General features: G+C 38.1%; 2 protein-coding genes across 2 annotated transcripts in view; both read left to right on the top strand.

Annotated features, from left to right (window-relative positions):
• The first annotated feature begins 1095 nt into the window (after positions 1–1095).
• Positions 1096–23585, top strand: LOC102236729 (integrin beta-1-like). The gene is made up of 16 exons (XM_014474959.2): positions 1096–1400; positions 11811–11877; positions 12839–12924; positions 14911–15124; positions 15255–15425; positions 16504–16742; positions 17426–17581; positions 17656–17751; positions 17829–17918; positions 18226–18366; positions 18445–18647; positions 19172–19410; positions 20518–20740; positions 20859–21091; positions 21211–21377; positions 22773–23585. The coding sequence occupies exons 2-16, from the start codon at positions 11811–11813 to the stop codon at positions 22836–22838; spliced, it is 2391 nt and encodes a 796-aa protein (XP_014330445.1). The 5' UTR covers positions 1096–1400; the 3' UTR covers positions 22839–23585.
• An 895-nt stretch (positions 23586–24480) lies between these two features.
• LOC102236478 (enhancer of polycomb homolog 1-like) overlaps positions 24481–24885 on the top strand; it is a 43762-nt gene continuing 43357 nt past the window's right edge. Inside the window, exon 1 of the mRNA XM_023335155.1 lies at positions 24481–24826. The gene's annotated coding sequence lies outside the window, so the exon portion shown is untranslated. The remainder of the gene's footprint in view (positions 24827–24885) is intronic.

The following is a 24885-nucleotide window of genomic DNA, read 5'->3' as shown; positions in this document are numbered from 1 at the left end:
CCTACAGCAAATTATCAGATATAGATCACAGAAGATAATGGAAATAATGTACCAGCTGGAAACAACAGCTGCTGGCAAGAAGTTATGCTACAACAGTTTTCTACAGTGTTTTATATTTATAATTCAACACTTTTCTTTTGATTATTAAACGGCTAATAAAAGAAAGTACAGATTACACTTTTATTAAAGTTTTCTGACTTTATTTATTTCATGTAGAAAAGTATTCTGCTTTGGAAAATGCACAGTTAGGATAGTTTAAAAAATAAACGTAGGTGATTGTACCATAATAAAGAGGATTTATGTAGTTATAGTGAGATTTATGGGACTATACATACACAATTCAGATTGTATTTGTTGTATGACTTAACTCTGTTAACGACAATATAAACAATATTTGGCAGACTTTCTAACAGGCTATATTATTATTATTAATTATCCTCAAGACAACAGTTTTCTTCTTTATTGTGAAAATAATCCATAAACAGAGCTGACCCCTGGTGTAACAGAACAGACAAGATTATTAAATCCTTTATTGAAAAGTATAATCGAAGAGTTTAAATGATGCAATTCGAAAATATGTTTTTGGTTCTTGTTTCATGTCGGGGGGGGGGGGGGGGGGGGGGGGGGGGGGGCAACAAAACAGCAACCAACTCTGATAACAAAAAGTTGTGTTTTTTCAACTTATAGAAGGAAAATGAATGTAACTTGTTAAATATTATTATCCACAAAATTTTGAATTTACTTATATAATAATAATAATAATAAAATATTTTAATAAAGCTGACCAAAAATAGTTACTCTGTACATTAAATGTATCTGAAATTATAGAATCATTTTTCAACTTCCTCTTATCGATTTTGTATTTTATTCATCAATACGTTATTAAAGGTAGCATTACTGAGTTAATGTGTAGTACTGCTGAAAATACTTCAGTATTTGCAGGAGAAATGTGAAGATTTAAAGCTGGGTTTTCTGCGCATGCTCATGAAAACAGTTTTGTCCACATCCGAGGTGAGCGAGGGTTCATTCTTCTGGTGTGTTTGTTCTTTTTAACGCAGTTTGCCGCTTTACTTCCGGTGTGGGCGGGGATAGATTCAGAATGAGGGGTTTGTTGAAGTGAGGCAATAGAAAAAGCCCCACCAGTGTTATACTGGGACGAACAACGTGTCCCAGCCTGATTCTGGATCCTCATTTACTTCATTTATAACGAATGAAAAGAGTTTAGTTGCTCCTGTGTTTTTTACCCCCAAATTGTTCACCTGCACGGTGCTCAAACAAAGCGAACCCAGATAACAGTTTTAGCTAGTTTTTTTCTCCCGGATCCGTTAAAAAAGGGACACTTTCTGGACCTAATGTTGCTCTGATCCAACAACAAACACCCCGTCAAGCAACGACTTAAGGTAAGTAATTTTTTAATTTAAATTTATCCAGCTCTGCCTCGATTACAGCTACTTAAAACAAACAAACAAACAAACATTGTGAGCGTCAAGAAAGAAAGAAAAGGGAAGAAAGTAAAGAATATTTGTCTTCAGGCGCAGAACTTCTGGGTGTGGATCGACGACAGGCTAGTTAGCGGTCGAAAAGTGGCTGGTTGTTTTCAACAGACATCAAACAAAGCGGGGTTTAAACGGCTTTTGTGTTTAAAGCTGAGTTAAGGCTGGGAATTAATCCGAGTTTGGGGTTTGTAAGGAAAGTAGGCCAGAAGTAGCCGCTTTGTGCGGCCAAGCAGGGCAGTCCTCTGGCGGCTGGGACGAAATGAAGACAAAAGACAAAGTTATCGATCACTTCTCGCGTTTATTCTGTTGGTTTATTACTATCTAAAACATTCTGATTAGATCTGAATGACATATTATATTGTTTTTTTCATTCTTGGTATCATTTTACACGATTAAGATCCTTATTTTTATACAACCTTATCTACTCAGTTGTATTTAAAATGTTGCAAATCTCAGCTTAGAAGTTCTGTATGCTAAAAAAAATTATAGAGCTTTTATTAATTAAAGAGGTTTGAGAAGTGACGTTCTCTTTTGTGAGAGATGTGACTTTTTGCCCAGGGCGCCACGTTCGTGGGGCGCCCAGGTCCAAACAGAACTGTCTTCAGAAATGTTTTCATCTACAGGAAAAACACAGAAAATGGACCAAAATGCTGTTTTTTACTCCTCCAAACCTATTGGTGGCGCTAAACATTTAGTATTCAACATGTGGCAATATGCGCTGTAATGCAGCAAGAAAAGAAAAAATGGCGAACGAGTTTTTTTGCAGAACTTAGTTTATATCTACGGGCCTATAACCCTCAGATTTTGTTGTGATTGTGTATGATGTCTTTGGGTCATAGGTCATTGTCGAGGCTAATTTGTTTGCGTTTTGTTGTCCACATTAATAATTAAAGGCAAAATTTTCACTATGGAACCTGATTTTTGTTGTTGGGCAAAACGGTTTAAAACATTCTTGTTCCTGTTTGAACTAAAGGTTTTCTGTTTTTGTTTGGTTTTATTGGGTTGTGACATTTTGTCTAATTTGATTGGTTTTAATTAGTTGTTATAGTGAGTTTGCTAGTTTTTATTAGTTATTATTGATTAAATGTTGTTTAGTTTTATTATAGTAGCAGTTTTAGTTTTTTTATACCTTGGTTAATTTTTAGTAGCAGAATTCAAACAGGTATTGTATTGTGAATATGTATATATAGATTGGTTAATGAAAACTCAACAGAAAACTGACTGGTGAGACTTTTATTTTTATCTTGCTCGTGTAATAAATAGCAAGGTAGTTATTCATGTAAAAGCAGATGTTGCAGTTTGTAATTTCCTAATTTTATTTTAGATTATATTTGAAGTTTCACTTTATTAAACTTGCGATAAATATTTTTTTATATCGTGAAAGTATTCTTGAAACTGTCACTATATTTTGACAGTATGGTATGAGACAGAAAATCTGTGAAAAAGTTAAGCTCTTCTGCTTCTCTAGTGCTAACTAGAAACAACCGATCAGAGCCAGGAGGCGGGTCATAGTGCTGTCAATCAACCTCATATTCTCACCCTTCCTCTCTGCTATGCTGCTGCTAACATACCGTGTTTTCAGTGTTACAGCTAGTTAGCATGGCCACCAATAAAAAGTTTTCCTGCAACTGTAAGTTGTTTCTCTGCCATTAGCACATTGAGCAGAAAGTACATGAGGTTGATTGACAGCACAAATATGGAAATATGTTTTGCACATCTGAATGGTTGACATGGAAATTAAATTGCTTTTCAACATGCATGAAAGAATCAAGGCAACACTCCAGGTGTGTTTTTGATGAGGGGATAACTTTAAAAAGTTGATTTTATGCGATACTGCCCCTTTAAAACGAACTCGTGGACTGTATAAGCTTTGAGTCCAGAACATCTTACTCATCTGGTTAACCAGATCTTTAGTGGCTCTTGCTGAGCCTTGCCCAGAGCTGTGATAAAACGTGGAGCTCAGGTATGCTAACAGGTCTGGTCTTGCCTTTCATTCTCTTCCTGGAAAAGATTCGTAGCCTGCAGGCTGCTGTTTTCTCTCTGGAGGATTAACGAGAAATCTGATCCCGCAGAGTATAAATCTGCTAATCTGTGAAAGTGTATATCTTGGCTCTGCAGTGACAACTTGCTCTTCTTTCGTACGGATCAGGGCTGCTAATTGCAGACATAAGGAAGGGCTGCAGACTACTGAGTCACTTCCCTTAGCGACGTTATTGTGCGGTGTAAACAGGGAGCGCCATCCGGAGCAGGTTACAGGGTCGTTCTACGTTACTCAACGCCGAACCTTCACCCCAGACCCGTCACCCATGAGTCACTACTGACTCGAATTAAACTACAGCAACCATCTGACTGTTTGTGTCGCCTTCTATGAAGAAGATTACAAGTAAAACGTCTTCCTGAACCAACAAGTCCTGTTCTTTTCTCATTATTTATTCAGTAAATTTGTCCTTTTTTGTGATTTCAGTTTGTTTAAAAAGTCAAGGGAGAGATTTTTCTTGGTTCTGGTTGCAGTTTCTGTGACGTTGCGCTGGAATGCATTCCCTCATCCCTCTAATTACAGCTGGGAGTTTAGGATTTTCTTCCTATGATGGCTGAGACGTTCAGTGAGAAATTCTCCCTTTCTTCTTAAGTTGACTTCTAATTTAATCTCTGAGGTGTTCTGGCTACAATATAGAGGATTATATAACCACGGCCCTGTAATCTGTTGTCTTTGGAGTTCTTTTCTTTGGGATTCGGTATTTCTAGTGACTAAAAATCTAAAATATTGGAGGAAAATCCAACTTTGTAAGATGTACAAAGTGAAAGAGCACCACTTATGATTGAAGGAACTTTTTGTACATGTTTAAAGCTACATTATGTAACATTTTATGATTAAAGTTGGGGGATTTTTTCTACATATTTGCTAAAACTATCATGTCGCTACAGTATAAAATAAGACAGATGAAATGAAAAGCATACGTTCTAGTTCTAAGCTTGTGGCTTGTTTATTGTTGCCATAGTAACTGCCTACCAAGATGGCTGTTGATTACAAAGTTTACTGAAATGTGACGTCACATGAGAACTACATATTGGAACTTATTGTGACAACAATAAGTCAAAATCACGATAAATGATACAATAAACGCCCTTTTAGCTGTGAGGCTGAGCATTGAGTCTTCATTGATCCTCTTTGCTACTTCAGTTTGCTGAAAATAACCATTTTAGTCAGATGAACGTCTTCTCTACATGATCTCCTTAGCTTCTGCCTTTTTATCTGTAACAGCTCTTCTGTACTCAGTGAAACGCGAAGGGAAATTCCTGGTCCTTCTACAGATTCCTTGGGGTTAACAATAGGCTGGAGTTTGATCCAGTGAAGGAAACGGACAAAGGGTCAAGTTGGGGCGTTTATGTAACCAAAGGACCAGAAACAAACTCTCGGTCAGAGGCAGGTCTGGGCGGATTGGACGATCATGGGGGCAAACCAAATGGACGAGAAGAGAGGAAGGGCGCTTATGTTTTATTAACGTGATTCGGGATGAAAATATGAGCTTAAATGATAAGTAATCCACAAAAAATAAGAGTTGTTTAACATTTTTACACTTTCCGAGGAGTTTGACCAATACTTCTCCTGTTTTTGCTCAGGTTAAAGTACCTAAGACAAAGAAAATGGACAAATTCATTTCAAGGAAGTGCAAAACTAAAAACCCAACCTTTCTCTGAAGAGTGTTTTTCACTGCGGTCTGGTAGGTCTGAGGTATGGAGTTCACCAGTCAGGGCAGGTCAAACTAAAGATTTCCGTGTTTATCGGTGCATTGCTAATGTAATTAAAAAATAACCAATTCCACTGGCAGATTATTTTACTTAAAATGTTTTCTGTGTTATAAGGGAAATTATCTACAAGTGGAACAAGTAATTTTTCCTCAAAATTAAGAAATTATTTATGTAATATAAGTTCCTATATGTTGCTGAAAAGTTATTTAGAGGTTCGTTTTTTCTGTCTTAAGTTATTTCAAGTAGGGATGAACTGATTGCAGTTTTCTGGCCGATTGCTGATTACCGATCTTTTAAAAAGCCTCGCTTACAGAATCCGATTTTGGCTGATAACAGTTTTTTGTCTGAAATGTTGCTTAATATATTAAGAAAGTTGCTGAATTGGCAAAAATGAGGAGATTATTGTTGACTGTAAATGTTCAGACATGACCTGGTTGGCCGGTTTGTCAGTCAAACCTCTCACAGGAGAAAAGAAAAGCACAGCGGTTGATTTTTAGACCTTTGCAGAGGTTGATGACATCGGTGGATAAGATCAGCTTCACATGTAAAAATCGGCTGTTCACTGATCTCCCAAAATTAAGGAAATCGGCACCGATAAATCAGTGCACCCCTGGTATTAAGATATTTACACTAGAAACTAGACCAAAAATACTTGGTTAGATTGTGTTTTTTTGCAGTGCACAATTAAAATAATGTAGCAAATTCACAATTTATTTTCTATTTCTAAAGATATTTATGTAATAGGAAAGTATTTTTATTTAAACAATGTTTAAAAAAAAATATATATATAAAAAATATTTCTAAAACAGCAACTGTGTAAGACCCTGTCTATAGTTTACATCAGCAATGATTTACAGATTCCTTTTCTACAAAAAGTGGACTACTGTGCTTTATTATCATCTATTTAATATATATTCAAAGACGTAAAAACAACAAAAGTCTTAAGAAATGAATGTGGCCCTTAATGCTCTCAGTTGGACATTATTGGCACTATTGGTGCAAAGAGAGTGGTGTACTTTTAAAGTCATGCATGTGTAGCTTTAGGAAGGAGAAGTTGCATTAAAGGGCCGGCGTACCTCATCGTGTCGGCGTGTTGATGTGACCTGCAGTGGTGTGGAAGTGGTTTTGGTGCAGTTCTGTTTTCATGAGAACAGATGCCATCAGTAACACCATGTGGTTAACCTTTGATCCTCAGAGCGTAGCAACCACAGACACACCAGCAAGCTGCTGCCTCTATTTACGTTTTCTCTTGCAGGATGCATGCATGTGCAAAGGTTAATGCTTCACATGTGAATGCGCTGTTTCTGCGTCTCCTGGTGTCAGAGTGGACCGTTCTACACACACCTCAGTTTGTTGTTTGGTTCAAAGACTTTTTTTTTTTTTTTTTTTTCTCTGAAGAGTTTTTGCGGCGCTAGTGGCTCGTTGTTGTTTTTTTTTCGACAGTAGGAAGACATGCGGCAAAGGTCGTTGGGACCGGGAGTCGGACCCGCGACGTTTGGAGGACTAAGGCCTCCAAACGTGGGGCGTGCTAACCCCCTGCGCCACGCCCCCTGGTTTGAAGACTTTTAGCAGGAAGTAGTTTCTGCAGTTGCCCTTGAGGTCTGGTCACATTTACCATAAACTCAACCATGTGGGGAAGACGTTGTTAGAGCTTGAACTTTGACCCTTCAGTCTTCACCCGGATGACTTCCAACTTTTGGTGCAACAAGTTAGAGAAAGGTCAGGAAATCTGCTGAGCTAATCCAGCTCTTTCATTCAATAAAAACACACTGGCTGCACATCAGACCTCTAAATGAAAACACTTTGTTTCTGTTCACGCCAAGCTGCATGTTAACGTAAAGGAAGGGTGCTCAAAGTGGGGCTCGGGGGCCATGTTTTGACCGCTGGACTGATTCTTTATGGCCCCCCATAAATTAGGACAAAACTACAACTTTTAACAATCAACAAACATTAATTTTAGGTGTTATCTTTTACAAACTTTCTGGTTTCCTGTTTGTTGTCATGGTAACAAGGACCACATCTACTCACTGACTTGTACTCTAAAGTAAACCTCAATGCAGACAAAATCTGCTTCTAATCGCCGTATTAAAACTTGGCTAAGTACACCAGGTGTTTTTGGATTTAGACTGACCCAGATCCTGATTTTATTGCTGAGAAGAAGAAAAAAAAATATTTGAAACCTCATGAAGTTTTGGATCAAGGACAAAAAACATTTTGATTAAAAAAAAAAAAAACCTCAACACCACGAGGTGTTCTGAAGAAAATAATGGTTTTATACCAGCTAGAGTCAGTTTACTCACGGCTTGTGTTTAAATAAACAAACTGCTAATAATACAACAGAGAGGTTTATTATGTACGGAAATATTTTGTATTTTGTGCAAATTTTTAATATATATTTTACTTCATCTGCTTGATGTGTAAATGCATGAACATCTGTTTATTTTTATTTTTTGATTCTTTGCTTGTTTTTGTCTTTTTTTTCTTTCTTTGTTTTTGCTTCATTTATTTTCTGTTTCTTCTTCCCTTCTTTCTCTCTTTAGTTCTCTTTTTTTATTTAATCTTTTTTCTGGCTTTGTTGTCCTTTCTTTTATTTTTTATCTTTTCTTTCTTTTTATTTCTATCTTACTTGTGTTTTATCTCTTTGTCTTTTGTATTTTCCTTTTTCTTTAGTCCTGTTTATTTGTCTTGTTCCTTTCCCTCTTTCTTTCTGTATTTTTTCTTTCTTTCTTTTTGTGTTTATTCTTTTTTTTCTTTTTTTCCTCGCAATATTAATATTGGCAATTGACATTTGATCAAATTGTCTTATTGGTTTATCTCTAATCATCGCTGATTGAAATAAGTGGAATTACATTTCTACATAATTGAACTTGAATTTAAATGTTTCTAAATTCCATTTTTGATTTCTTTGCAGATTCTTAAAGATTTTCCAAAGTCTTGGGTAATATTTGGTTTCAGTTCCATTTTTTTTAACGACTAGCTGTGAGATTACCAAACTTTCTGAGCCAAAAATCAAGTTTATTTTATTACCGCAAACAAGCCAACTTCCTCTTCATAACTAAAAAGGTTTTGTTTTCTCACTAAAATTGGCTCCAAAGGTGAAATTTAGTTTTTTCATTTCATTTTATTATGAGTCTTTCTCCTATATTTACACCTTTGTGTGTCTCCAACTGAGAGGCGTGACTCCTCGCCTCTGACTGTAATTAAATGCTGTGATGATGAGCAGTGTGTCTGTCTGACAATGCAAAGTCATAATTATCATATTCTACTCATGTTTCTCTAAATATTAGATATGATACTTACCCTGAGTTTCATTTTATAGATCCAGGGATGCAGAATAGATTATATATTTTACTCTCTTTTGATGTTTTTCAGTGTTTTTCCTTTAAAAAATTACCAAAAGTGTTTATCAGCATCAGCTCCGTTTGTACTGTTAATGGAACCGCCTAAAATCATTCTAAGGTCACAAATGGCCCACAGGCCACACTTTGGACAACCCTGTATTTACAGTTGTTTTTTTTTTCGTTAAATGTCATCGCAGAAAACTGAATTATATTAATTATTTATCTTTTTCTTCGTTAGTAGAGCTAAATACAATCAGTCCAGAATCAACTAATTTCCATGTGTTACAGAAAAATCAGGTGAAAAATCAAACTTTTTAATATTTATTCCTATTAAATACAAGCTTTAAAAGTAAGACATCACTATTCTGGGTTTAAAAATGCCTCAGGAAGCAGATTCATTTTTTTAAATTAAGAAAATCAGATAGAGGCTAGGATGATTTGCAAATTACAACCATCTTATAATTTCTATAATTGCCCAGAATAGGTGGGTCAAATGTCAAATAAAACCTAACATCTGTATTAGCTGGAAAAAGCCTCCAACTGTACAAAAATTTGATCTAAATTACAAAAATTGTTCAGATCATTAGATTTCAGGACAAAGTTGGTTTCTGTTCCTGATTTTATTCTCGTCAAGGTATTTTTCTAATTGGTTTTATTCTGCTGGACTCTTTGGGTCGATGGTTTCCCTCCAGCTAACGGCGGCTCTGAATGCCTCCAGTCAGTCAGTCATCGCTCTGCAATCTGCAGCCCAGCATCAGCTCAAATCCCTGGGCAGCAAACAAAGCCGGTCTGTGGGAATGCTGGGGTGGAGCGTTAATGGTGTAGAAATTCTCCACAGCTGGGGTTGGTTTGAATTTAATTATGCTTTTTGTTGCATATGTTGCACACTGCCCTGAAACAACGCCTCCATTGTCACAGTTTAGCTTTGATTTTTTTAATTTCACTTTGTTTGTCACATTTTTTAAATTGCAAATGCCATCACTTTTACAGCTTTTGTCCTTTAATCGTGTTCAGGTTTGGAGCTTGTATTTGTTTATTATGGCGAGAAAAAAGTCAGGAGATTTTTTTATTTATTTTTTGCCTAAGAACGTTAGTTTTTTCACAAAGTCGGCCTTCTATCACCTGAAGAACATTTCCAGGATTAAAGGACTGATGTCTCAGCCAGATCTAGAGAAACTCATCCATGCGTTCATCTTCAGTCGTATTGATTATTGCAACAGCGTCTTCACAGGTCTGTCCAACAAATCAATCAAACAGCTGCAGCTGATCCAGAATGCTGCTGCTGGCGTTCTGACTAAAACCAGGAAGATAGAGCACATAACAGCAGTTTTAAGGTCCCTCCACTGGCTCCCTGTAGCTCAAAGAATAGACTTTAAAATACTGTTGTTAGTTTATAAATCACTGAACGGCTTAGCACCACAATACATTAAAGATCTGCTTTTATTGTATCAACCTTCCAGACCTCTCAGGTTCTGGTTCTGCTCTGCATCCCCAGAACCAGAACCAAACGAGGAGAAGCAGCTTTCAGCATCTATGCACCACAAATTTGGAACAAACTTCCAGAAAACTGTAAAACAGCTGAAACACTGACTTCTTTTAAATCTCGACTAAAAACCCACCTGTTTAGGATTGTATTTGAAATGTAATCAATTACAAATTTATTGATGGAACTTGACTTAATGCTGTGTTTTGATTATTGATTCTATCTTGCATTGTGTTTCTGTGTTTGTAATGATGTAAAGCACTTTGAAATGCCTTGCTGCTGAAATGTGCTATACAAATAAAATTTGATTGATTGATTTTGATACCTAACCAACCGGCACTCTCGGGAGGAATTTAAACGCTCTCTGGTGGGTTAAATCACTTTCTGCAGTTTGTCACAATCAACTGCTGGTCTTACTTTTATTTTTTTTCTATTGTTGAGATGGATCCATTGATTTGCTCAGTAACCAACAGCCTGAGTCGACTCGGCTGTTAGAAACCGAATATTTCCTGCAGGGTAAATTAACACAGTTCCTCTACCTTTTATCAAGGAAACGTACGACGGCTGCCTGATTAAATACGGCCACATAAACATCTAACCGGTCTCATAAGCTCTCCTTGTTGCAGTCTGAAACCCGCATCTCTAAAGAGCCGTGGCTGTTTCTTCACTGTTTTCTCATGAAAGCTGCTGCACATCTGCTGCAGTCTTTGCACGTCTGCTGCTCGACTCGGTTGGACAGCATGTCCTGGGGCTGCGCTCCTCCTCCGTCTGTGTTTTGCTCTGTTGGTGCTTGTTTGGATGATAATTTGCCACAGCAGTGATGAGTCTGTACCTGGACTCCATGCCCACAGCAAAATGCGTCAACATTTCTGAGTTCAATGCTGTAGGCTTGTTAAATTAAGTCCCTGAAAGTTGCCTACAAACTTTGATTGCATTTCATTTTCAGCTGAATGAAAATGCTGACTTTCTTCATCAACTTTCAGCCAGTATTCATTTAAATCGTAACACTTTCGTTGCGTAATTTATGTGACACCAGTGACCAGAATCTGTTTTTGAAACCAGGTGTCAGACTTTTCTTTAATTTACCAAGCAGAGGTGTGAAAGCTGTAGAGATTATTCCACTCACGAACAGGCAGGTAACAACAAAAACAATGCTGTCAATCAACCCCATGTACTCACTGCTAAATTACCTAATGGCGGAGAAACAACTTGCAGTTACTACTATTAATGGCTGCTTAATTAAACTAGAGCACAGAAATAAAGTCTCCTAGAAGTTGCTCTGTTTGGAGTTTCTGGTTTTTATTCCTTCTTTACTTTCGATTATTTGTGTCCCAGTCAGTTTTGATGACGATGGCCTTCTCGTCGTTTTTGTTTGTTTGTGCTGCAGTACTTTATTTAAATGTTTCAAGGTTTATATAACATGAACAAAGCATATGCAGCTTGTGCAGTTTGAAGGGTGACGCTTTGTTTCTGGTGTTTGCACACACACAGATGGTGTGATAACAGCTTGCATGTGCCTCTTAAATGTGATATTTGTGTTACAATTCGTTCAGGGTCACAGAAAATCTGCAACCACGACAAATCCAGAAACTACACTGTTAATTTTATGCATTAATCTGAATAAAACATGTATGTTTTACTACAAATCCCACTTGAATGTCATTAAAATGAGATACTTCTTCAGAAAATGTTGATCTCCTTGTTTTTACCCATTTATATTGACCTTTTTCTCTCTCACAGATGAATCTCCAGTTGCTTTTTATAGCGGTTTTATCAGCGGTCATCAGAGGCAGCTCGGCTCAGCAAGGTAAGAAGCACAAATACCAGCTGGTAAATATTAACCGGCGCCGCCGCGTTCATTGACCCGTTTTCAAGATATTTATTTATTTACAACCAAATAAAAAAATTTTCAATGCTACAACCATCTATAAACATTTATTGACATAGTCAGAGAAAAGACTTTAGCTGCTCAACCCGTCACTGCCAGCTAAGCAAGAATCGGCTCGCTCGCTCTTTGGTTACCTAGCAACTCACTCACTTTTCGGTTGCCTAGCAATGCCTTGCTGAGTAACTGACGCAGCAGCAGTTTAAGGTTTCTCCACCGTTCCTCATAACTGCTTAAAAATAAACAACGGCATGGAGTGAGAACTCTTGATGAAACAGGAACACCACCGGTTTGGCAGTATGTCAGATATTTAAAACAGAAAAACTAATCAATAATTATCGATATCGACTGATATGAAAGTTTTTCAGCCCTAGTTTTTATGAAAATGCCTAATTTTTCCTTCGCCTTTCAATAAAAATACAATAAATACATTAAGGTTTGTGGCTTTGTTGCATTAAAATGTGAAATAGCTGTTGGGAGATTTCACATTTTCAATAACGGTTTAATAATTTGGGTAACAGTTTAAGGCTCCAGTCCTCGAGGGATGGCATCCTGCCAGTTTTAGATGAGTTTTCACTCCAACACAGCTGATTTAAATGATCCGACTACTTCAGCAGAAAATAATATTCTGCTAACAAACCATTTGATTCTGGGGTGAAAAAACAGGGAAAAGAACTGAAAACGTTAAAGATTTCTTTTATTTTTCTTCTCTCCAGCATTACCTCATCAGTTGGTCCGCTGCCTGAAACATTTCCCATCATGACTCACTTTTCTAAGCTGGGATGGGGTTTCTTCTTCTCTGTCAGGCAGCAGCTGGTTCGAATCAGTGAGCTAATGGAAAATGTCTTGTTCGCTGAGGCTCAGAGCAACTTTTCTCTTTCAGATGGCAGCATATGCATCAAGGCGAACGCGCAGTCATGTGGGGAATGCATCCAGGTCTCTGAAAAGTGTGGATGGTGCACGGATGAAGTGAGTTCTGTCACTAAAACCTGAAGAAAACGCATTCATGAAATATCTTTGTTGGCTTCTTAGATGCTTTTTAAGAGGCGTCATTGTGTGCATAAAATGTTTTTTTAAAAGAAAAACAAAAAAAAAGACAAGTTCAAACGTCAAGCTAAAATAGAAGAGGTACAGAACAGTTTTGTTGTTTAAATTTAACATTTATTTGGTCACAATCCTTTTAATTAGTCATAGAAAGAACAATATCAGATGCAGTTAGGGCAGAAACAATTGATCGGTTATTGAAACAACCTTCAACTGAGTTAATAATCAATTAATCATTAATTGGAGTATAGGTACTTAAAAAAGTCAACTTGCTCAAAGAACAGCACACTCAAATCTGCAATTAAGGTAAACATTTAACAATGTTGCATTTAGGATGAAAAAAATTCTTTGTCTGTTAACACCCAGAACTTTGCTATCAAAATAATTAATTTAATCGATTAATCAAAAAATTAGTCAACAGATGAGCCCTGCACTTTATTGATGTTTAGTTGAGCAGAACGTTAAAATCTTGACGATGTAAGTATCTGTGCTACAAATGATGAACTCTAAAGAAAGTGGTCAATTGAAAAATCTGGAGACTATGCCAATTTTTAATCTGATTAATCATATTAATATCAGAATAATTGATTAATCATCAGAATAACTGTCTGTTGCAGCCCTAATTATTTTTCAGTTGTTTTTAATCAGAGTGAGCCGGCTGATTTTGGCTCTGACTCAGTTTCTGATAAAATCCAACATCATGTTCTTAGGAACTAAACTGCGCAATCTTTCGGGGTACTGCGGTTTGGTACTTGCAGCAGCACGCCGTCGGCTCTTCATTCTCTTCATGACATCTGTGTTTGTCATCTCAACCTCCATTTTGTCTTGGTCAGCATTAACCTGCATGTCAGGGCAGGTTAACGCTTCTTTAAAATAGTTTTTAACATCTGTGATGCTTGTTGGATCTTGTTTTGCCCTCAACGGAAATGAGATTGGATTTTCACCGCATAAAATTCACCTCAACTTGTTTGGTCTTCTGTTGTTTTTACTAAAATGTTTATTCATCTAAAGCGACGGTCAATTTATATTAAGAATCCCAACCAGAAAAATACACATTTAGGCTATCTTTACTGTCTTTTGTTGATGTAATTCTATGCTTTTTGTACAGAAGGAAAAACAGAAGATCTTGACTATAATTACTGAAAGAATGAAGTCAGAGCAGGTTTTTGTTCCTCGTCTCATGTTCTTCCTCTGAGTGTTAGGCTTGTGGCATCCATTACGCACCATTCTGCAGTTTCTTCCTGTTCCTCTTTAGTCCAGATGCACCGCAACAGTTCATATACAACAGATTAATTATAGCTGCCTAGTTTGTACTCCAAATGTTTTTTTATTCATTCAAATTCAGTTTATTTATATGTCCCAATTCTTAACAGCTGATGTTCGATTGTACCTCTGCGGTTAAATTTGCTGCAGTTCCCTTTGTGGGGAAGCATGTGGTGACAGTGGATGGTTGTTCGCATCAATTAAGTTTGCAGCAATCCCTTCTTTTGAGGAACATGTGGCTATTAACCCTGACTCTGGTTGCACTATGTCAGTTTTGCAGCATCTCCTTCTCTACAACAGTTTTTATTCAGATCTTGTTTTTGTGGATTTTTAGTGCAAAAAGTTACTAAAAAATGGAACAAATTGAAATTGAATTTCTTTTTTTACTATATCCCACTACATTGTCTTTTTTTTGGAGTGGTCTTGTGCGGTCAGTTTCTTTGTGGAGTCGTTGAGTTTGTGCAAATACAAACGTCCATAAATTAAGAAATGTTTCTGAGATTGTGCTACTGCAACTGCAGGTGACTTTTTCTGCGTGTTCTGAGGAAACCGTGTTCTTGCAGAGTAGATTCTCCAGAGACGGCTTGGTTTTTGTTGCCCGATTCGTCTCTTGAATATTCCTCTGATGGCGTGTTTGCTTTTTTGCAGAACTTTCTAACCGTTGGTTCGCCCAAGTCGGCCCGCTGTGACGACCTTGAAGTCCTGAAGGAAAGAAAGTGTCTGCAAGTTGAAAACCCGCGTGGAAAAATCATCATTAACAAGGACACACCGGTCACAGCTCGCAACGACGGACCTGTGAAACTGAAGCCTGAGCAGATCACCCAGATCCAGCCTCAGAATCTCACACTCAAACTCAGATCTGGTAAAGATTTTCTCCCGTTTTCATAATGAAATCCAGAAATCTGTGACCGTTGTTACATGTTGGGGTTTTGAGGTGGGAGGAACCGATTTTCTGTGCGTTCTCAGCTGCTTTTTTTCTTTTTGTGTTTTAGGTGAACCGCAAACCTTTAGTCTGAAATTTAAGCGTGCGGAGGATTACCCCATAGATCTGTACTACCTTATGGATCTCTCCTTCTCCATGAGAGACGACTTGGAAAATGTTAAGAAACTTGGCACTGACCTCATGAGGGAAATGAAGAAAATCACCTCAGACTTCAAAATCGGTGAGTGGAAAACAGTCGAGGTTCCTCCGCCGATAAAAAGTGTCAGATCTGTTCTAAGAAGAGAGGCAACAACTAATTAATGGTTTATTGGATTAAAATCAGTTTCAATCTACTAATAACGTCTGGTTAGATCAGCGGTTTGAAATGTTTAAAATTCAAAGAACAGATTTTGCCCCAAGTTTTTAAGTTTTTAAATATTTATAGTTTAATTTATTTGTACTGTACTACCATGTTTTCTATTTTTAGGTTTTGAAAGAGAGAAAAACAATGATGCATCACAAAATATTTAAAGAAATCATAAAGTTTCCAATCGAATAAGAAGAGAAATAAATCTAAAAACTTTACTAATTCTAGTAAATCTTATTCTTTTCCTGGAAAAGCAACAAGAAAATAGAAAAACTGCTCAATACTACCTTTGTTTATTATATCTATATTTATAAACTGAAGCAAGCGCTGATGCTCATCCTTAAGTGGAGCCAGTTGATGCAGAAAGAAAACATGGCGGAGGGATCCCAGAACAGCAAAGCAAAACGGGCCAAACAGAACCCGGTGTAGGATGTAAAATGCACTTTATGTGGTTCTGTTTAGAAATAGTAACACCTGGAAAGCTTCTTGAGTTATTACCTTAATAAAGCTCATTGGAACACGCAATTTTCAGTTTATTCAGTCAGTATTTAATACAGCGGACACAAAAAACTGTTAAAATACCGTGATGTGCTCAGGCCGGTCAAGATAACAAATTTAGCTAGACAATAAATTGTCAGTAATTATTGCGCTAAATATTGTTTTGAGATGAATAATATATTAATAATTAATTATATAAAATATCTAAATATAATCCCAAAGGGAAGTTAAATATAAGTAGTATCATACAAGCAGTCCTGTTGTTTTCTTTCCACCGATATCTTCAGCTTTTTTTTAAGTGACCCCGGACTTAAGCCACGTTTTCATTATTATTTTTACACAAAATCCTTTATGTACCTTGCTAACCACTAGGGGGCGTTTGAGAAAGACCGTTATAGCTAAATAAATCTGAAACTCTTGCTTTAGTAATCATCTTTTCTTAAACTCCCTTTAGGTTTCGGTTCGTTTGTGGAGAAGACGGTCATGCCTTACATCAGCACCACCCCGGCCAGGCTGCTCAACCCCTGCCAAGGCAGTGAGAACTGCACCAGCCCCTTCAGCTACAAGAACGTCCTGAAGCTAACCGAGAACGGAGAGGAATTCAACCGGCTCGTCAGCCAGCAGCAGATCTCCGGCAACCTGGACTCCCCAGAGGGCGGCTTCGACGCCATCATGCAGGTGGCCGTGTGCCAGGTGAGCGACTCACTAGTATGGCCAGGCGATGCTGCTTTCAGATAAAATCTGTCAATGCAACTTTGATTAAAGTGTCATTATTTACCAAATGACACTTCATGACAACAGTCCTAAAAATTTCTGAAGACTCCTTCATGTTTATGACGGTGTTATGCGAGTCTTATGCTTCAAATAACATGTTACCATTTTTTTCTCACTTTCTTTTCTAAAAAAATTAATTACAGATGACAGAAAACATTTTCAAAATGTGGCTTTTATTTCACTCATTCTTTCTGTGCGTTATAAGATGGAGCACTAGGGCCAGGCTAGGATAATTTTTGTTTATTTACAATAATATCGTCATAGCGACTTAAAATCATGAAATTTCACTACTTGGTGGACTATTATTCTGCAAGTAGGCCTTTATTTTGGCATTATTAACACTGTATTTTTATATTATTTTGATTTTGTCATATGACCTCATTCTTGTAGTTCTACAACTGTATTCTTATGAATTTATGTTGAATTCAAACGCTAAATAAAAAGAAGCTGTGAAACGTGCTTGTCAAACAAGATGGCTGCCCCGGGCGCTGACATCACTCTGAGCTATGGAAATCCAACAAACAAAATTTGGGTTAATCAATAACATTGATTTATCGTCACGTTGTGCTTTAACCAGAGGAGTTTCTTCGTTTTGAACCCAGGATCAGATCGGCTGGAGGAACGTCACCCGTCTGCTCGTGTTCTCCACCGACGCCGGCTTCCACTTTGCTGGAGACGGGAAGCTGGGCGGGATCGTCCTGCCCAACGACGGGAAGTGTCACCTGGAGAACAACATGTACACCATGAGCCACTACTACGTAAGCGGGTTCATTTAAATCCCACATCTCTCCTCTCTGACACGCCGCCCTGAATATTAACATCCGTGTTGCAGGACTATCCCTCCATTGCTCACCTGGTTCAGAAACTAAGCGAACACAACATCCAAACCATCTTTGCTGTGACTGAGGAGTTCCAGTCGGTTTACAAGGTGAACTATCAGCTGTTTTACTTTGACTAGGACCCGTTTATCAGACCTGCCTCCTCTGACCTTTCGTCCTCTTACAGGAACTCAAAAACCTCATTCCTAAGTCGGCTGTTGGGACGCTGTCCGCCGACTCCAACAACGTGATGAAGCTAATCATTGATGCTTACAATGTAAGAACCGATGCCCACAAGTTGTAACAGGTTCTGGGTTTTTCATTATAGTTTTGCTTCTTTGTGACTTTAATTGAAGTTGATTTTTTTTAGTTTTTATTTGTTATAGTAGTAGTTTTAGTTTTTTCATACTTTGGTTAATTTGTTGTATCGCGATTATTTAATTTAATTTATTTCAAGCAGGTTTTTAGAGACAATAAAACAAGTAATCAGTAGGACAAGAGAAAACATGTGACACCAGCCATTAAATCCAGGAAAGATTAATTTATTTTCCTCTTTTTTTTTTTAATTCTTCCTCTTTTGACAGTCTTTGTCCTCTGAGGTTGTTCTTGAAAACCCGAAGCGGCCAGCGGGAGCTTCTATTTCCTACAAGTCCATCTGCAAGGACAATGTGGTCAATACAGGAGAGAACGGGAATAAGTGCGTCAACATCTCCATCGGGGACGAGGTAACACTGAAAACCCTGGAATATCCTGGAATATCCTGAAATCTGTGTCAACTTTAATGCTTTCCTCTGGTTATCCAGGTGCGTTTCGACATTACTGTAGAAAGCCAGAAGTGTCCATCTAATGGGAATCCGGAGGTGTTCACTATCAAACCTCAGGGCTTCAGGGAGGAGGTGACCGTGATTCTGGATTACATCTGCGACTGTGACTGTGCGACGAAAGGAGAGCCCAACAGTCAGCGGTGCTCTGCAGGCAGCGGCAGCTATCAATGTGGATCCTGCAAGTAAGACGTTCTCCTCCTCCTTTCCTTCGCAGAATATTTCAAAACAACAACTTCAACTCTTCTGGGCGACATATTATGCAAAGTTCACCGTTTGCATGTTTTTTTGTGCTTTCATTCACCTGAGTGAAGTCAGCCCCCCTACCTTCTTCAAATCTACCAAATCAAGCTCATTTTAATTCACCATGGGATTAATTGATTAATTGATTGATTGTTACGACTGGCTTTGTTGTTGACTTGCCATCCAGAAACCACTTGCTGCATTCTTGTTGGTTGTGCAGGAGCCTCCATTTATACTTTTCAAAGATGTATAATTACACATCTGTTTGCAGCCATTTTCACATGGGAGTGTAAACGTTGAGTTGGGGGGCGTGGCCAGCAGCAGCTCATTTGGATTTAAAGAGATGGAGACCCTAAAACATTTCAGAATAGTCAGAAATGAGCAGACTAAAATCTCATTGTTTAAGAATTATTTTGTGCTAAAAAATTTTTATTAAGTATCGACTGAACTTCACGTTGTGTTTCAGGTGCAACGAAGGACGCATCGGGCAGACGTGCGAGTGCAGCAAAGACGACGTCCGGACCGAGGATCTGGACGCCAACTGCAGGAAAGACAACGGCACGGACATCTGCAGCAACAACGGCGACTGCGTCTGCGGTACCTGTGAGTGCAGGAAGCGGGATAATCCTGCAGAGGCGTACAGCGGCCAGTTCTGCGAATGCGACAACTTCAACTGCGACCGCTCCAACAACAAGCTCTGCGGAGGTCAGGAACAAATGATTTACCTGCATCATTTAAAAACTGCTGTTGGATTTTATAAGGCTGCCTTCTAATGGTGACAAGAGGAACGCTGAAAAAATCTATAAAGAGCAAACACTTTTGTCATTGCAGTCGATAAATGTTAAGTATCATTATCACTACATCAAAAGTCAATATATTTTGCTTCATGTATATTTCTCAGCTTTATAATTTCTTTAGCAACATTCAAGTTACATGGCGCTAGAAGTAGAAAAATTAGTGGGAGCCAAAATAAATTAATCTACTTATTAATCACACAATCCAGCAAAGTGAAGGCCATTTGCTGAAATGAACCAGTAATGAAGCCATCTAAATTTGGCACTTTAGATGGAATAAAACCCTTCGTCTGTAAATATCTTCTACTCAGAATTGGCAGTTTTAGCTTCAGCAAAAAGGAAAAAAAATCTTCTATTAACAGCGGCATAATAGGGACTTTGTAGCTTTTTTAAAAGAAGTAAATTTATCAGCGTTTGACGTTTGAATTTCTGAGTTTTCTGGCAGAAATTTACTTCTCCCTTTTTTCTGTCTGCAATGGCCGTAACACACCGTTGTATTTATTAACATTAACATCTTTATTAATGGATTAGTAATTGAAAAAATAACCAACAGCTTTTCACATGTTGATGTTAGAAGTAATTTTAACCGTAAATTCATTTTTTGCTCCAAATAATAAAGCATTATTGCATTTAATCATCAGAATAATTGATTAATCGTTAGTGCTTGTATCCGATTAATCGTTGGAATAATCGATTAATCGTTTGCCTTAGAATGCCCCTTAGAAATTATTTTAACACCTTTACACTAGAGAGAAATGAAGAACATCAACCATTATTTTTGCTAACGCACATCCTCATTGCTAACATTCAAACATGTAATCATGAATAAATAAGATAAATGACCCATTTAGAGTTTAGCACATCATGGATTTGTTTAAAGCTTTTTCAGGTTCTAACTTGGTAACAGTAGATTAGTTTAACATGCATTGCCTGGACTCAGTCGTGTGCTTCCAGCAGAATAAACCATCAGGCCGTCGTTTACTTTTTTAGTAATTTGGTTGCTGCTGTTTGTGTCCAGGTCACGGACGTTGTGAGTGCAGAAAGTGCATCTGCGACGCCAACTACACCGGCAGCGCCTGCGACTGCTCCATGGACACCTCCACCTGCGTCGCCAGCAACGGCCAGATCTGCAACGGACGCGGCGAGTGCGAATGCGGCGGCTGCAAATGCACCGACTCCAAATTTCAGGGGCCGACCTGCGAGGCCTGCCCCACCTGTCCAGGTGTCTGCACGGAGCACAAGTGAGTCAGAACGCTTTCAGAAATTTAGCCCAGCTTTTCTTTTCTGTTAGTCGGTGTCATGTTTTTAGTGTTGCACTTTTTTGGATATTCGTGAGTCTGATCAGCCGTCTCTCCTCAGGGACTGCGTTGAGTGTCTGACCTTCCAGACCGGAGTGAAGAAGGACGTGTGTAAGGATGAGTGTAAGAACTTCCGTCTGTTCCGGGTCCAGGACCAGGGCCAGCTGCCGCAGCCCAACGACCAGACCTTCCCCCAGGTCATCTGCAAGGAGCGCGACGAGAACGACTGCTCCTTCTACTTCTCCTTCGCCGTCAGGAACAACACCAACGAGGTCTACGTGGTGGAGAAGCCCGGTAGGTCAGGCTGGCTGGGTCCGGATGGGTCCGGATGGGTCTGGATGGTTCTGGCCATTTCTCATCCATCCATCCATCTGTCCATCTGTCCCTGAGTGTGTTGGTGTTTTCCGCCTCAGAGTGCCCGTCCAGCCCTGACATCATCCCCATTGTGGCGGGCGTGGTCGCCGGCATCGTGATGATTGGCTTGGCGCTGCTGCTCATCTGGAAGCTGCTCATGATCATTCATGACCGCAGGGAGTTCGCCAAGTTTGAGAAGGAGAAGATGAACGCCATCTGGGACACGGTCAGTCGCTTAAACCGCTCAGCAGGAGTTAAACCTTAACTGTAGCTGTTAGCTTAAAGCTGCTAAAGGCTCTATTTAACAGGCTTTAGCTCATATCTTCAGTAATGCTACGTCAGTTTATTAGCAACTCTAATCTGGATGTTTTTGTTGTTTTGTGAGGTCAGAGAATGAAACAACTTGAATCTTACACAAACTTTGTGTAAAGAGTGCCACTAATATAGAGAAAACAGATGGATGGAGGTAATTAAAGGAGATTCCTGGAGTAAAAATGCTAGCTTCTTATGCAAATGACTTGAGAGGTTCAGCTTCAAAACGACCTGAAGCAGCTTTTACAACCAGGCTTGGATCAAAGCATAATCGTGTGTTAGAAAAATCCAGCCAAAGTCTAAATCCTTTAAAAAATAATCCTATTAAATTTTTACCATTTTTACTTTTTTTTTGTATTTTTATCTTTTTTTCCTTTTGTGAATATTTTTTATTTCATATTTGTGTTGTCTAGTTTTTTTTACCTTTTTATTTTGGATGTGTTTTTTTTTTTTTACTTTTCTGTGTATTTTTTTAACTTGTTATATTTATTTTTTCTTTCTTTTTTTAAAACTATTTTTCCTTTTTTGTACTTTTTTTATTTTTGTGGAGACTTTTGTATTTTCTTTTGTTATATGTGTATTTTTTCTATTTTTTTTTCTTTTTTACCCCTCCAGGGGGTCTTTTGTGGGCTCTAGAGTCCCTTTTTCATGAAGTTGGCTGACAGGAAAGGGGGGTCGAACCCGCGACGGCCGCGTCGAGGACTTGAGGCCTCCAAATGTGGGTCGCGCTAACCGCTACGCCACCACGGCACGCCTGTATTTTTTCTATTTGTATGTTTTTTACTTTTTTGTTTTGTGTATTTTTGGCATTTTTGTTTTACTATATTTTATTTTTTACTTATTGAAATATCTAAATATTTTTTACTCTTTTTGTGTGTATTTTAACTTTTTCTTTAATTATTTTTTGTTGTTTTTACTTTTTTTCATACCTAAATCTATTGCTGGACTTGGAAAAACATTTTACTCTCCATCCAAACTGACTGAGCTTGAACTATTTTACTCACTAGATGTTAAAAACAGTCATAGCTGAAATTCCCTTACAAAACCTTATATTGTTAAACTTGTTAAATATGTCCGCTCAGGATTTAGTTGTGCTCTAAATACTCTGTGTGTCTTCTTTGTTGGTAAATCTGGATGAAAACAGTAGAAACATGGAGGTAGATGAGAACATTTGGAGCTTTTCTTTCTCTTCTGTGAGGAGGAAGTGGCTTTGTCTTCTCCTTCCAGTGCTGCCACCTAGTGGAAGGGACTTGCAAGCAAAAAATAAACTTTTTCTTCTGTTTTTTTTTTTTGTTTGTTTTGTTTTCAGGGTGAGAATCCCATCTACAAAAGCGCCGTAACAACCGTGGTGAACCCAAAGTACGAGGGGAAATGATGTTGCTTCTTTCTCCTTTTGTGACGACACTGTACATGGAGAGGAAAACGGGCCGAGGCGAGCAGAGCGGGCGGGGGTTTTAGACAACGTTTGATGTTTGTCGTCGTATGAAATGACTGCCACTTTCTGTTTTTGCTAACTTGTTTTTATTTCCTTTGCTTTATTTTGAATTTTTGGGAGATTGTTTTTTTATAACTGGACTTTCCGTTTATCGGGTTCGCTTTGTTCAGCAGGAGGTAATCAGGAATCAATGTTTTTAATACCGATCAGCCGTCGGACCAAAGGTCTTTGGATCTCTGGAGCTGTTTTCAATCCTCCATGTTGGAATTGAAATGTGTACAGTGTGTTTTGGGTTCTGTAAAGCCATATATCTGCAGCTGAACAATCATTCAGAATCGTTTTTCTCTTCTCTCTGGCTGAAAGGATGTCGGTTTACAGCTTTACTCTTTCAGGTCTCATTTTGCTTAATTTAAAGCTCACTCAGGTCCTTCATCTGCAGCAGCACCAAATACACACCTTGTTTGTTTTTTTTTTTGTTTTTTTTAAAGATCACCACTTTAAATTTAAAGGATTTTTAAACTTTTTGTCTCAATCAAATGTTAAAACTGCAGAAAACTGGAGTTTTGATGAAAACTATTTTTTCTGTTCTGACAGAAAACTGACGCCATTTTTTTAAGTGCCTTCTTTTACACATCTAGGCAAAGCGGTTTTCTCAAATTATTTATTAAATAAATCAAACCACCCCAACGTAGTGTCTGATTGTGTTCTTTACTGGGATGTAAACAAACTTTTGGTTTGGTACTTTTTGATAAATTTCAGGTTCTTAAAGTGTGGGTCTGGGACCTGAAGGGGGTCGTGAGAAACCATTCAAGGGGTCAGTTGTGGCAAAATGTTTTGAAAAAAACAAACTGTTAAAATATTAATAAATAACTGTCTCTGCATTTGATAAGTAGGTCTTAAAATGAATTAATGTTGAATTTTTTTTCAGTTTGATGTAATTTGGCAAATTACAGATAAAAACTGGTTTGATTTGATTGATAAAATAATATTTAATAACACAACTCTTATGTTGAAGGTTGTCTAGATTACAGGGCCATGTAAAAAGCTACAGTGGGCCAGATTTGGCCCCCGGGCCTTAAGTTTGAAACGTGGGATATTGAAAGAGACTAAATCAAATAAATTTAAATATCATTTTTGTTTAAAATATCACTGCTTGTTCAGTGACATTACTTAAAGTGGGTAGAGTATGTAGACTTTTTACTAAAGTAATATTAGTAATATTTCATAAAATAGTAAAAACAAAAAGTATGGTAATAAAAAATTATAGAATTTTTTTTTTCCAAAAATAACCTGTCATATTTAAAGAAATATTTGCCAATTATTCATAATTTATTATAATTAATAAAAATATATAAATAATGACAGTAAAATTTTATTCGTTAAAAGATTTTTATTTCGAACATCATTATCTTTACCTTCATAATGAACTTTTCTGAAAAAATGCCCCTCGCAATATGGCGGCGACGTTAACGTGCGTTCCGGATCTCCGTTGTATTTCGTGTCTGCGCCAGCCAATCACGTTTCGTTTCAGCCCCTGTGGAGCCTCTCTACAAGTGATTGGTGGCTTCGGCTAGCCAATCAGATGGCGTGTTTCACAGCAAAGTTGTTAACCCCGAACAGTAGCACTTTGCTTTCCAGCTCCCTAGTTTCGACCAACGGAAGGAAAATACGGACTTTTACCGACTGAAAGGCGCCGTTGGACGGCCCGGATGTTGAACGGGAACCGGCCGCTTCTCACCGGTTGGTTCTGTTCGTGAAACTAAGTAGAACCAGCGGTGGCTAACGTTGACGTTAACTCCCTCTGTGGCTCGCTTGCGTCGTGTTCTCTGTCGTCTCTCCCTCGGGTTTTTCTTCTTCTTCTGGTTAAACTTGCAGAAATTTCCCCCATCTGTCCCGAAGGCTTCCACGTTTCCACACAGATCCATTCGGTGAGTATTTTCCTGCCATGTTTTTAACTCTGATGGCCAAAATAAAGAGGCCCGTCGTG

This window comes from Xiphophorus maculatus, chromosome 6 (genome assembly GCF_002775205.1).
Source record: "Xiphophorus maculatus strain JP 163 A chromosome 6, X_maculatus-5.0-male, whole genome shotgun sequence".
Classification (NCBI taxonomy): domain Eukaryota; kingdom Metazoa; phylum Chordata; class Actinopteri; order Cyprinodontiformes; family Poeciliidae; genus Xiphophorus; species Xiphophorus maculatus.
The sequence above is the reverse complement of the archived record's forward strand: the minus strand, read 5'-3'. Positions and strand labels throughout refer to the sequence as shown.